The 14,817-nt window shown below is 45.4% G+C and overlaps 1 protein-coding gene across 1 annotated transcript in view; it reads left to right on the top strand.

Moving 5' to 3' along the window:
* LOC147103320 (membrane-bound glycerophospholipid O-acyltransferase 2-like) overlaps nt 1-14,817 on the top strand; it is a 107,036-nt gene that overhangs the window by 9,125 nt on the left and 83,094 nt on the right. Inside the window, exon 2 of the mRNA XM_085962803.1 lies at nt 3,234-3,379. Within this exon, the coding sequence (XP_085818929.1) occupies nt 3,234-3,379 (146 nt within the window). The remainder of the gene's footprint in view (nt 1-3,233; nt 3,380-14,817) is intronic.

Genomic DNA, 14,817 nt, shown 5'->3' with positions numbered 1-14,817 from the left:
CGCATCGTGAGCAGCGAATACAGTATACTAGATTGCGAGAAGTACAAGTAAATCGCTGTTGCACCTGGAAGGGGTGTTTGGGGCCCTGGACAGTGGGAAGGGGGGAGGTATAGGGGCAGGTGTTACATCTCCCCCGCTCGCACGGGAAGGTGCCAGGCGAAGGGGAAGGGCTGTTTGGGGTGATAGAGGAGTGGACTAGGGTGTCTCGGTGGGAGTGGTCCCTGTGGAATGCTGAAAGGGGAGGGGAGGGGAAGATACGTTTGGTGGTGGGATCACTTTGGAGGTAGCGGAAATGCCGGAGGATGATCCGTTGAATGTGGAGGCTGGTGGGGTGAAAGGTGAGGACAAGGGGAACCCTATCGTAGTTCCGGGAGGGAGGGGCAGGGGTGAGGGCAGAAGTGCGGGAGATAGAACTGACACGGTCGAGGGCAGTGTCAACCACGGTAGAGGGGAATCCTCGGTTGCAGAAAAAGGAAGACATGTCTGAAGCACTGGTGTGGAAGGTGGCATCGTCAGAGCAGATACGGCGGAGACGGAGAAACTGGGAGAATGGAATAGAGTCCTTACAGGAAGCGGGGTGGGAGGAAGTGTAGTCCAGGTAGCTGTGGGAGTCAGTGGGCTTGTAGTGAATATTGGTCGATAACCTATCCCCGGAGATGGAGAAGTCGAGGAAGGGAAGGGAAGAGTCAGAGATGGACCATGTGAAGGTGAGGGAAGGGTGGAAATTGGAGGCAAAGTGAATGAAATTGTCAAGTTCGGGATGAGAGCAGGAAATGGCACCGATACAGTCATCAATGTATCGGAAAAAGAGGTGAGGGAGGGGACCCGAGTAGGACTGGAACAAAGATTGTTCCACATAGCCCACGAAAAGGCAGGCATAGCTAGGACCCATGCGGGTACCCATGGCAACACCTTTGATTTGGAGGAAATGAGTGGCGTTAAAGGAGAAGTTGTTCAATGTGAGAACAAGTTCAGCCAGGTGGAGGAGGGTGGTGGTGGATGGGGACTGGTCGGGCCTCTGTTCAAGGAAGAAGCGTAGCGCCCTCAGGCCATCCGGGTGGTGGATGGAGGTGTAGAGGGATTGTACGTCCATGGTGAAAAGGAAGCGGTTGGGGCCAGGAAACTGGAAACTGTTAAAGTGGTGGAGGGCGTCTGAAGAGTCGCGGATGTAGGTGGGAAGAGACTGGACAAGGGGAGAAAAGATAGAGTCAAGACAGGAAGAGATAAGTTCCGTGGGGCAAGAACAGGCTGAAACGATGGGTAATGTTGTGACCAGAACTGCACGCAGTACTCTAGCTGAGGCCTAACTAGTGTTTTATACAGTTGAAGCATGACTCCCCACTGCTCTTGTATTCTATGCCACGGCTAATAAAGGCAAGCATTATGTATGCCTTAATCATCTTATCTACCTGGCCTGCTACCTTCAGGGATCTGTGGACATGCACTCCAAGGTCCCTTTGTTCCTCTACACTACTCAGTGTCCTACCATTTAATGTGTATTCCCTTTCCTTGTTAGCCTTCCGCATTACCTCACACTTCTCCAGATTGAATTCCATTTGCCACTGTTCTGCCCACCTGACCAATTTATTGAGAAGGCTGAGGGGGGACCTGATTGAGGTGTACAAAATAATGAGGGGCATAGATAGGGTAGATAAAGAGGAACTTTTCCCCTTAGTGGGGGGGTCAATAACAAGGGGGCATAGATTCAGGGTAAGGGGCAGGAGATTTAGAGGGGATTTGAGGAGGAACTTTTTCACCCAGAGGGTGGTTGGAATGTGGAACTCAATGCCTGAAAGGGTGGTGGAGGCAGGAACCCTCACAACATTCAAGAAGCATTTGGATGAGCACTTGAAATGCCATTGCATACAAGGCTATGGACCAAATGCTGGAAAATGGGATTAGACTGGACAGGGATGGATGGGCGGCGCAGACACGATGGGCCGAAGGGCCTCTTTCTGTGCTGTAATAACTCTATGACTCTATGACTCCTGCAGTCTGCAGCTTCCTTCTTCAGTATCAACTACACAGCCGATTTTAGTATCATCTGCAAACTTCTTAATCATACCCCCTATATTCAAGTCTAGATCATTGATATATACCACAAAAAGCAAGGGACCCAGTACTGAGCCCTGTGGGACCCCACTTTTCTCCTTTTATTAAAAAAATTATTTGAATCTCTTGAGAGAGGGAAATACCGTTGGATATAACATATATCTTTACATGGGCCTGTCTTTTGAGCGGATCACATGGGGCTTCCGGTCAAGTGAGCACAGGGAGTCAATGAATCACAAGATTGTGACAACGGACTTGTGTTGCAATGCAGTCAATCGAGAGAGGAGATTACTGAGAAAGGTTGATGTTGCGTAACAGTGAGAAGCAGATAAAAAACTGAATGTGTAACTGTTTCCCGCTCCCTCCCATAAAATGGGAATTGTATGTACTTAAGGATATAGTGCAATCATTTTTTATGACCACAATAACAACAACTTTAATTTATATAGTGCCTTTACCATGGAAAAAACGTCCCAAGGCATTTCACAGGAGCGTTATCAGACGGAAATTTGACACCGAGCCATAGAAAGAGTTATTAGGATAGGTGACCAAAAGCTGGAAAAATGAGCAAAGATCCCAAATCCAATCCCTGGGCTGGATGGTGTCAGGTGGTCTCAAAAGAGTGTCGCTGCTGTCGTGTCAATATGCACCCATCGCCCCCTGTGCTCGCTGACCTACATTGGCTCCTGGTCTGGCAACGGCTTGATTTAAAAATTCTCATCCTTGTTTTCAAAACCCTCCATGGCCTCGCTCCCTCCTTATCTCTGTAACCTCCTCCAGCCCTACAACCCTCTGGGATCGCTGCGCTCCTCCAATTCTGGCCTCTTGAGCATGCCCGATTTTGATCGCTGCACCATTGATGGCCGTGCCTTCAGCTGCCTGGGCCCCAAGCTCTGGAATTCCCTCCCTAAAGCTCTCCGCCTCTCTACCTCTCTCTCCTCCTTGAAGATGCTCCTTAAAACCTACCTCTTTGACCAAGCTATTGGTCACCAGTCCCAATATTTCCTTTCCGTGGCTCGGTGTTAAATTTTGTCTGATCACGCTCCTGTGAAGCGCCTTGGGATGTTTTACTACGTTAAAGGTGCTATATAAATGCAAGTTGTTGTTACGCAGTTCAGTTCCAATCCGCAACATTCCAAAAGTTACAGAGCGTGTTTTTTTTGTAATTTTTTTTCCCACAGGTAAATTTTGCCATGTGCCAACTCTTTGGGTTATTCGCAGCTTTTTTATTTCGGAACTACCTTCACCCGAGCAAGACCAGCCACGTCATCAGGCATGCGGTAGTCACCCTCTTGGGTCTTCACTTTGCATTCTTCTGCTTTGGCCGGTAAGTAGTTCTGCAAATTCGCACTCGCAAACCAAACTCTTCCATTTCCAAGGCGCGTTGACTAAAACCAGAAGCTGGTATTGGGGGCTTCCATAGCTCGGGCAAGAGACCTGTCATCACTTGGAACAGCTGAGAAACCAACATTTTCGCTGCTTCAAGCATCTAAGCACACGGTAAGTGTAGAAATTCACAGCAGGCCTTGGAGAGGAGGCAGAGGAGATTTATCAGATTGGTACCGGGGATGAGGAACTTCAGTTACATGGAGAGACGAGAGAAGTGTTATAAATCTCATCATCGTAAAGAAACTACTCATGAAATAACACTGGGTGGCCAGCTGGTGGCGCCATCCAAGGTGTATAAATACTCGGGCATGGGCCCAGCTTGCCAGGGGCATTTTGTAAGACAGGAACTAGTGAAGTACAACTAGACCTCCATGTTCTGAAACAAGTATAAAGCCTTGCTTTATACTCAAACCAAGTGCGTAGTGAGTTTTATTATGTCAAGAAGCTGAGATTGTTTTCCTTAGAGCAGAGCAGATTAAGGGGAGATTTAATAGAGGTTTTGATAGAGTAAATAAGGAGAAACTGTTTCCACTGGCAGGAGGGTAGGTAACCAGAGGACATAGAGTTAAGATTTGTAAAAGAACCAGAGGGGACATGAGAAGAATTTTTTTTACGCAGCGAGTTGTTATGATCTGGAATGCGCTGCCTGAAAGGGTGGTGGAAGCAGATTCAATAGTAACTTTCAAAAGGAAATTGGAAAGGGAAAATTGCAGGGCTATGGGGAAAGAGCAGGGGGAGTGGGACTAATTGGATCGCTCTTTCAAAGAGCCGGCACAGGAACAATGGGCTAAATGGCCTCCTTCTGTGCTGTATTATTGTATGATTCTGCAACCCTGTCAAATGATTTGCCTGATTTTATTTAGTTGTTTGTTACAAATCTTAGTGAATCCAATACCCTCCTTTTTTTTGGTAAACTATTTCCTATTCCCCCATCCCTCACATGATCTTCCGCCCCCTCCCTCTTTCAATGCTGCCATACCCTGAACAGAGAGACAGGTAAGCAACTTGTTACCAGACCCCTGCCAGTGTCTCGATCTCCTGGACGATAAGCAAAGAATGCATAAAAAAATCAGCTAGGCTGTGGTCCCTGCTGAAATGTGTGTGTATGTGTACGTGTGTGTGTATGTGTGTGTATATATGTGTATGTACGTGTGCATGTGTACATGTTTAAGTGTGTGCGTTTGAGTGTATTTGTGTGTGTGCATGTGTTTTAGTGTGTGTGTGCATGTGCACGTAGTGAAGGCAGGAAGGTACTGGAGAATGACTAGTACGCAAGAGACTTCATGAGAGGGCAAGCATAAAAATTAGCAAAAAATGTATATAATGGTGTACTAATTGAGTGGCCTCTAGGCACTTCATTCCATTGTTCCTTTTGAGTGCCCCAGTAACAAGCTTGAAGGTTGATAGGAACTCCGTTGGAGTTCATGTAGCAACACAATTCTCAAAAAGTGAAGAGAAGTGGGTCTGATGTCTTGAACAGGAAACAGTCTTTGAATTAATCCATTAACCACAAATATTCTTCCAGCCTGACTACCGAAAAATATTTTGTTTTCTCTGTTTCTCCAATCTGGGTGTGAGGACACCGTGGAGTATTTCAAGAATTCCATTCACCCGATGCCAAAGTGATGTTTGAAATTTCTCCCAGTCTATAGAATATTGCGGGTGGCACAAGGGTTCATACGTCACACTTGGCAGTTTTTGAATGTTGCCAGAGCCTACAATTGGAAAGACACTCGTTTCCAACAGCGATTTCTGTTGATTTTAAGCTACATAAGATGCAGCGAGGTAGACCCTTGTCTAATTGGTGATGATACCCTCTATCACATCAGTCTCGGCCGTTCTGCTCAGGCTCGAGGGCCCGTATGGCCTACTCCTGCTCCTATTTCTTACGTACACTGCATGACATATAACGGATAGCAACAGGAACTTTCACCATACAGAAAGCCACAACTGTACCCTGACTAATCCGAAGCCCTGATTTATCAAACCCTCTCTTAGCTGCTGGACACGCAAAACCATTATTCATCCCTTTTCTTAAAAGGCCAGTGTCATTTTCTTTTCTATTGTACATACGTTTGATAGGGTGGCACAGTGGGCTAGCTCATTGGCCACTTCATCTTTGGGCGGGATTCAAACTCAGATCCCAGACTGATGGCACTGTAGTGGTTATGGTCCCTGACTAGAGGTTGTGGGTTCCCTTTCCCACTTATACCCTTCTGCCAGTGGAAACAGTTTTCTCCTTATTTACTCTATCAAACACATTCATGATTTCGAACACCTTTGTAAAATCTCCCGTTATCCTTCTCTGTTCTAGGGAGACCAAACCCCAGTTAGTTTCTCCAGTCTCTCCACGTAAATGAAGGTCCCTCATCCCTGGTACCATTCCAGTAAATCTCTTCTGCACCCTCTCCAAGGCCTTGACATCCTTCCTGAAGTATAGTGCTCAGAATTGGTCACAATACTCCAGCTGGGGCTTAACCAGTGTTTTATAAAGGTTTAGCATAACGTTCTTGCTTTTTGTACTCTATGGGCTCGAATTTCCAAACCCCGTGGAGGCGGGTTTGGAGGCGGGAGTGGGGGGGAAAATTGCAGAATCGGGGGCACGAACCCCTCCCGCCCCCCAACCTGCCCTCCATGCCCGTTTCCAGTAGGCGTGTGACATAAGAAAAACTACTAAGCACTTGGCCTAAGCATTAAACAAAGCTTTAATCAACTGTTTTACAACATGGAGGTCCAGTTGTGTCCTTCACTAGTTCCTGTTAAGAATGTCCTGCGCAAGCTGGCCCGTGCCTGAGTATTTATACTCTCCCTGGACAGCGCCATCCACAGGCCCGCTCAGTATTATTTCATAAGTCTTTCTTTCATGAATGACTGATTCATATCAGCAGGTACCCGACCTCTGCTGGGGAGGCCGCCTCCCTGAGGCAGGAAGGGGATTAGTGCCAATTAACTGCCTGTTAACAGGCAGTTTTTGGCCCTAATCCTTATTTTTAGCCCTGAAGTGTGGGATTCCCGATGGCTCCAAACCATGCCAAGTTAGCGAGGCGGACCGTCGGGCTGAAGGGCTTGGAGGGTTTGAGATGCCCATTGTTCAGGTGAGTGATGGGTGCATGAGTGCAGAGGTAAGTGTGTTTGGTGTGTGTAAAGTGTTTAAATAAGTTTTACTTACCTTTATTTACTAATGCAGGCTTCCTTCTTCAGGTCTCGGGGAGTCCCTCATCTCACCAGCAACAGAAAGCAGAATGGCTGCGAGCTGTCAAAAGTTTGCAGCCTCTGCTTTCTGTTCTGGAGAGATTTCTAACTGAGTTTGTGGAGAAGGACTCAAGTTAGAAGTCAGATTGTCAGTGTTTGACAGCTTCACAGAGCTGTCAAACGCTGATATTTCATTTGTCAAGAGCTCTTGACAGATGAAAATGTCAATCCCTGACGTCACCTGTAACCAGGTGTCCCTTAATTGGCCTGCTGAGCCCACTGGGCGGGCTCAACAAGGCCAATCAAGGGAAAATCGCGTGGGTTGGCCACAAATCGATGGAGGTGGGACCAGAACCCAAAAAGTGGGGAGTCCCGCCTCCATCACGTCCCATTGACAAAATCCAGCGCCTATGCCTCCACTTATAAAGCCAAGGATCCCGTATGCCTTAGAAACATAGAATAGAAAAATAGGAGCAGGAGTAGGCCATTTGGCCATTCAATATGATCATGGCTGATCCTCTCTCAATACCATGTTCCCGCTCTCTCCCCATACCCCTTGATGCCTTTTGTATCTAGATTTTTTTTTACTGCTTTAATTTTTTTGAAACATCGTTTACCAATTGCAAATTTTATATACAAATACGAGCCGTAGAAATCTGGTTTACAACATATTCTGAGCAAAATAAACAAACACAACCAAATCCCCCCACACATCAAATAAATTACAAATATACAAATATACAGGGAAACTAGGGAACAAATTTGATAAATTCCCAGCACATTTCACAGAAAAATATTTAATCAGGTTCAAAAATGAAAAAAAGTGAACATATTTTAATGCATCTTATTCTGTTATAAAACCATTGGTTATTTTTAAGGAAATCAGTCTTTCAGTTACTCAAAAGGAAGAGATTTTTTGATTTGATCTGTATTGCATTTTACTCAGCAGTTTCTTTTTTTACATTTCCCCCTTCCCTTCCCTGCACCCCCCTCGTCTCCTGAAGGTACTGAGGTATGGTACCACTGGCACCAAGTACCTTCTAACACCCCACCATTCTTCACTTGTGCGCCTAATCGTGGAGGCCATTACAGCCGGCACCGATTCTGCCCTCACATGACATCCTCACTTGCAGCTTCCAACAGCCGTGACTCAATAGCAATCGGGTGGGTGAATTCTGATTGATTTTCTTCCCCCTCCCACAGCACAGGGACACCGAGGCCAATTATAGCATGCCCAGTTCAGTTGAGGGACCTTCCAAATCTCCGTGGGCTCGATACCGTATCAGGTCAACCATCAGGAGAGCTACATTTAAAAAAAAAATTGTAAAATGAAAACTTTAGGCCGTAGCAATATACCTACAAGAAAAAAAAATGGAAAACTTTGAAAAGGAACAACAAATTAAGTAGAGGCCAGACACTGTACAGTAAACACAGGAGGGAGTGGGAATCCACTTAAAAAGGAACAAACTGCGCTGAGCATCCACTTAAAAGGTACAGGCTCTGCTGAAGTCGGACACTGTATGGCAGACACAGGAGGGAGTGAGCATCCACTTTAACAGCCTTCTCAACTCTATTCCTGTACCCCTTTTAAAATTCTACCATTTTGTTTATATTGCCTCTCTTCATTATTCCTACCAAAATGAATGACTTCACACTTCTCTGCATTAAATTTAATCTGCTATGTGTCTGCCCATTTCAGCAGTCTGTTTATATCATCCTGATGCCTGTTACTATTCTCCTCATTGTTTACTACATTTCTGAGTTTTGTGTCACTTGCAAACTTTAACATTATGCCCAGGTCATTAATATATATCAAAAAGAGTAGTGGTCCAACACAGAACCCTGGGGAACCCCACTGCACACTTCCGTCCAGTTTGAAAACAACCGTTCACCACTACTCTCGGCTTTGTGTGCCTGAGCCAATTTCGTATCCACGTAGCCACTGCCCCTCTAATCCCATGGGTTTAAGAATAAACATCAGAATTTGGAGCAGGAGTAGGCCATACAGCCCTTCGAGCCTGCTCCGCTATTCAATAAGATCATGGCTGATCTTCGACCTCATCTCCACTTTCCCACCCGATTTCCATATCCCTTGATTCCCCTAGAGTCCAAAAATCTATCGATCTCAGCTTTGAATATACTCAACGATTCAGCATCCACAGCCCTCTGGGGTAGAGAATTCCAAAGATTCACAACCCTCTGAGTGAAGAAATTCCTCCTCATCTCAGTCTTAAATGGCCGATCCCTTATCCTGAGACTATGCCCCCTAGTTTCAGACTCTCCAGCCAGGATTTTGCTAACAATTCTATTATGTGATACTATATCAAAAGCCTTTTGAAAGTCCATATACACAACATCAAGCCACTACCCTCATCAACCCTCTCCTTCACTTCATCAAAGCACTCAATCAAGTTAGTCAAATACGATTTGCCTTTAAAAAATCCGTGCTGGCTTTCATTGATTAACCCATATTTTACTAAGTGGCAATGAATTTTCTCCCAGATTATTGCCTCTAAAAGTTTCCCCACCACTGACGTTAGGCTGACTGGCCTATAGTTGCCGAGTTTATCCCTCTCTTTTGAACAGGGGTGCAACATTTTAAATCCTCCAGCCCTCTGGCACTACCCCCATATCTAAGGAGGATTGGAAAATGTGGCCAGAACCTCCGCAATTTCCACCTTTACTTTACTCAGCAACCTGAAATGCATCCCATCAGGACCAGGTGACTTTTCTGCTTTGAGCGCTGCCAGCCTTTTCAGTACCTCCTCTTTATCTATTTTTAATACTATCCAATATCGCTACTGCTTCCTGCTTTACTGTGACGTTGGCAGCATCCTTCTCTCTATTGAAGACAGATGCAAAGTACTCATTTAATACCTCAGCCATGCCCTTTGCCAAACAAGAAGATCACTTTGCTTCCAATTTCCACCCTTCCCTCACCTTCACATGGTCCATCTCCGACTCTTCCCTTCCCTTCCTCGACTTCTCCGTCTCCATCTCTGGGGATAGGTTATTGACAAACATTCACTACAATGTGTCGGTGCAGGCTCGATGGGCCGAAATGGCCTCTATCTGCACTGTGGGGTTTCTGTGATTCTGTGAAGCCCACTGACTCCCACCCTAAAATGGGGCGCCCAGAATTGGACGCAATACTCCAGCTGGGACCGAAGCAGGAATTTAGAAAGGTTTAGCTTAATGTTCTTAATTTTGTACTCTAATCGCTCAGTTGTCACGGCAACTAGGGATGGGCAATAAGTGCAGACTTCCCAGCGTTGCCCAAATTCCTAAGAACACTTTTTATTTTGAAAGACGCCTTGGCCGGGAATTTCCTCGACGCTGCTCCCGATCCACCGCCAGGACTTCGCCGGATGTGTGTCAGAAACCCCAAGAGCAGCTCCCAGGAATTTCCTGGCCCTCATGGCTCTGCTGGCTCATAGTGTCCTCGGTTGTAATGAATTTGGACACTTTCTCAAACCAGCATCTAGCGGGTTTGTGCCCAGGACAGCACTGCCCCCTAGTTTGCCGTGGCTCAGTGGGTAGCACGCTCACCTCTGAGTCAGTAGGTTCAAGCCCCACCCCAGAGACTTGAGCACAAAATCCAGGCTGATGCTCCCAGTGCAGTGTTGGAGGTGCCGTCTTTTAGATGAGACATTAAACTGAGGTTCCATCTGCTCTCTCAGGTGGATGTGTAAAGTCCCACAACCACTATTTCGAAGAAGAGCAGGGGGGTTCTTCCAGGTATCCTGGCTAATATTTATCCCTCAATCAACATCACTAAAATAGATCATCTGCTCACTATTACATTGCTCTTTGTGGGACCTTGCTCTGCACAAATTGTCTACAATTTTCTTACATTACAACAGTGACTACACTTCAAAAGTAATTAATTGGCTGTAAAGTGCTTTAGGATGTCCCGAGGAATTAAAAGGCTCTATATAAATGTTTTTTAAAACATTTTTTTTTATTGATCCTGGGCCCCTGAGGTTATGCTGATCTTCTCTCTCCCTAAGTCTAGATGATGTGCAGTTGCCTTAAAATTAATTCTTTCAATTTAAAAATAACTAAAGAAAGGGGTGGAATTAATGTTAAATTGAAGGAGAACCAATAGAAGAGAAAATTTAACTTGAATAGTAAGTCAAGAAAAAATGCAGCCAAAGTACAATCATTTTTATCGTGAAATCTTGCTTTTGTATAATGTCCTTCCAGAAATTCCCCTCTTTTACCTTTTCTTCCCTGTTCTTGCTTTTCTGTTACACATGGGTCCACGGAAATAAGAGATACAACCACTTTAAACCACTCAGAACAAAATAAAGAAGCGATGCAAAATTTAGATTGCAAAGTTTCACTCGTGTGTATGCACGAGTGTGTGTATGCGGTGTGTGTGTGTATGTACATGTGTGTGAAACGCGCGCGTGTGTCTATGTATGTGTGTGTATATGCACGTGTATGTCTACGTGCATCTGTGTGTATGTACATGTGTGTGTGAAACGCGTGCATGTGTATGTATGTGTGAATGCACATGTGTGTATGCACATGCGTGTGTATATGTGTGTGCGCGTGTGTATGCTCGTGTATGTACGTGCGTGTGTGTATGTACATGTGTGTATGAATGTGTGCGTACATGCATGTGTACACGTGTGTGTGTACATGTGTGGTGAAAATGAATGCATTTCAGTACTGGTTTAAACGTATTACAGGCTTCGAGCTTTGTCGTGGTTGCTCAGTGCTTATTTATTTGGTTACTTGGCTACATATTTTTAGCTGACATCATTGTGTGGGCCTGGCTGTGGTTCCTGAAATCTGTCATCATGCTCACTGGAAACAGCTGCTGAAGCAGTTTCCTTTTTGAACTACTAGAAATATATTCTTTCATTCCTGATCTTTATCCTTCCAGACTCGTCCCATCCTACCCCCGCGCCCCCAACTGATGTCACACACCATTTTTATCCCAAAGTAAACCGCTTTGAGACACCCTGAGGCTTTGAAAGGCGCTATATAAATGCAAGTTCTTTCAAACGGTGCAATGGTGCTCCAGCCAAGGCCTCCCCAGGGAACCGCAGGAACAAAGCCACATCTTCCATTCTCTGGCATAGAGCATTAGTGCGTCGTGCCATCATAATGCCTTTAGGATCTCCTCTCGTCCCCACCTCATCAACCCTAGGGTTACCAATACTCCAGGATTGTCCTGGAGTCTCCAGGAATTAAAGACTAACCTCCTGGACACTGCTGAGAGAGCAAAATCATAGGGGCATTCAAAAAATTGTGTTTATTTTTCATTTTCTTTTCAACGCTTTATCAGTTGTAAAAATATTGCAGACGGAGGAAGAAAAGGCTGTTTTCTTGGGCGGGGCACTTGGAGGCTGGAGGTCATCTGATGAAGCCTCTAGGAGTACGTCTAACCAGAGTCAACAACACAACCTCTCCCACCACCCCGCCCCGCTCCCCGCCCTCCCAAAGATTAATGATCCACAATTACTCTTGCTGTCTGGCATCCTCTTTAGTTGGCGGAGGAGGGGCCGAGGGATGGGCTGTGTAATCTCCAGATGTGCATCGGTGCTACTAAACAAATCCCCTAGGAAGTGCTCTTGAAAGACTGGGGAGGGGAAGATGCCCGATCCTGCAACAACCCCTCCCTATGTGTTTTTATCGTCATTCTAACAAGATATTAAAATTGTATCCAGATGTTTCTCCCTATTGGAAAACAGTTGGTACAGTCCTTCAGCTGGTTGACTGTACTTAAAGGGCTACTGTACTATCCTGAGCAAAACAAAAGTTGAGCAAAACATTATTTTTTTCGATAAAGTGGAAGGCTATGTATCAGTTTCAATATGATGTCATGTCCATGTGACTCAATGAGGCATTATAGCATGTTGGGTGTTTGACAACAGGTCACAAGAAAATGTGCAAAACACCTTTAATAAGTGTAATATCCTTTTAATTTAGGGGAGATGATCATGACTGCTATGAACAGAACAGAGAGTGTTTGTGTTCAGTGGGTCCTGTGAGGAGTGAGTTACTGTCAACTCACACTGGTTAGTAGATGGGGCAGTTTTGCAATGCCCTTCAGCACATGACATGAAGTCTATTGTCCTACTAGGTGTCAGCTGTGGCTCAGTGGGTAGCACTCTCGCCTCTGAGTCAGAAGGTCATGTGTTCGCAGTCCCACTCCAGAGATTTGAGCAGAAAATCCAGGCTGACACTCCAGTGCAGTACTGAGGGAGCGCTGCACTGTCGGAGGTGCCGTCTTTCGGATGAGACGTTAAACCGAAGCCACGTCTGCACTCTCAGGTGGATGTAAAATATCCTACGGCATTACTTCGAAGAAGAGCAAAAGAGTTTTCCCTGGTGTCCTACCCAATATTTTTACCTCAACCAACATCACTAAAATAAAACATTATCACATTGCTGTCTGTGGGACCTTGCAGCCGCGTTTCCTACTTTACAACAGTGACTACACTTATAAAAAGTACTTAATTGGCTGTAAAGTGCTTTGGGACATCCTGTGGTCATGAAAGGTGCTATATGAATCCAAGTTCCTTCTTTCTCTTTATTGGAAGGTTGTACTCGCTGACCTAACTTGAACCCAGCGCTGATAGAGTTCGCATTTCTCTGGGTTATTTTTTAGGCACGCTGTATGATTTCATTGTTAATGTAAACCAGACAGTGGAAAGTCCGCTTTCCTGAGTTTCTTCATCCAGTTTTTGTGGCAGATTCCCTTTTGTTGGCTGTTGTTCGATTCCAGTAACGTCTCAAACTGGGATTGAGGCAAACTATTCCAGTGACTGGAAAGTCAGTGGGACCCTGAGATAAAGTTTGGCAACAACATCAAGAGCAGCTTAAAAAAATATAAACCAAGAAAGTGAAGAAGAGCCCAAACAAATATCTTGCGCTGGAACTGGGAGACGGGGGACATCTCAACTGGATATACAACAACAACTTGCACTTATATAGCACCTTTAACATGGCAGAACGTCCCAAGGCACTGCACAAAATTAGGCACCGAGCCACGTAAGGAGATATTAGGACAGGTGACCAAAAGTTTGGTCAAAAGAGGTAGGTTTTAAGGAGGGTCTTAAAGGAGGAGGGAGAGGCAGGGAGGTTTAGGGAGGGAATTCCAGAGCTTCGGGCCTCGGCAGCTGAAGGCATGGCCGCCAATGGTGCAGCGATGAAAATCGGGGATGTTCAAGAAGCTAGAATTGAAGGAGCGCAGAGATCTGGGAGGGCTGTAGGACTAGAGGAGGTTACAGAGATAGGGAGGGGCGAGGCCACGGAGGAATTCGAACACAAGGATGAGAATTTTAAACTAATACAACAATGGGAGGAAACTTAATAACACAATATAATCTGAATACTGCATCTAACTCTGCAGCAACTCCACAAAGCTGAGAGAGAGGAAGAGTGTGCTTTGAAATTAGGGTACACTCTATCTACCAATTACATGTGAAAGGTTCCTAAGCCACACCCCTAGCCCCACCCTCAGTCCTCACCTCTACCCAGTTATGGATATGGCAACCCTCAATTTAAGCTTTCAAGACTCAGATCGACAGATTTTTGTTCGCTAAGGGTATCAAGGGATATGGGTCAAAGGCAGGTAGATGCAGTTAAGATACAGATAGCGATGATCTAAAAGAAAGTAAAGGAACTTGCATTTATATAATGCCTTTCACCATCTCAGGACGTCCCAAAGCGCTTTACAGCCAATGAAGTACTTTTTGAAGTGTAGTCACTGTTGTAATGTAGGGAAACGCGGCTGCCAATTTGCACACAGCAAGGACCCACAAACCTTGTGATGACAATGTGATAATGACCAGATAATCTGTTTTTGTGATGTTGGTTAAGGGACAAATATCGGCCAAAACACCGGGGAGAACTTCCCTGCTCTTCTTTGAATAGTGCCATGTTTTAGGTGGCCACCCAGGACGCCTGTAAAGCTACCTTTACCAACATGGTGGAATCCCTAAAGCCCACGGAAATTGGTCCTATTTTTGCCCCTGTTTTTCAACGGGCACAATGAGGACCAGTTTCTACCTCCTCAGTATCTGAGAAATGTCCTAACCCATGATACCTCTTCTATACCTCTAGCAGAAGTAATCTTGGACATTCTGGTCTCCATATTATTAAAAAGATTATAGAAGCACTAATGAAGGTGTAAAAAAGAGATTTACAAGGATGATACCAGAACTG

This window comes from Somniosus microcephalus, chromosome 20 (assembly GCF_052327205.1).
Source record: "Somniosus microcephalus isolate GS21.2 chromosome 20, FLI_Smic_1.0, whole genome shotgun sequence".
In the NCBI taxonomy this organism is placed as follows: Eukaryota; Metazoa; Chordata; class Chondrichthyes; order Squaliformes; family Somniosidae; genus Somniosus; species Somniosus microcephalus.
This window is presented reverse-complemented; position numbering and strand designations above follow the sequence as displayed.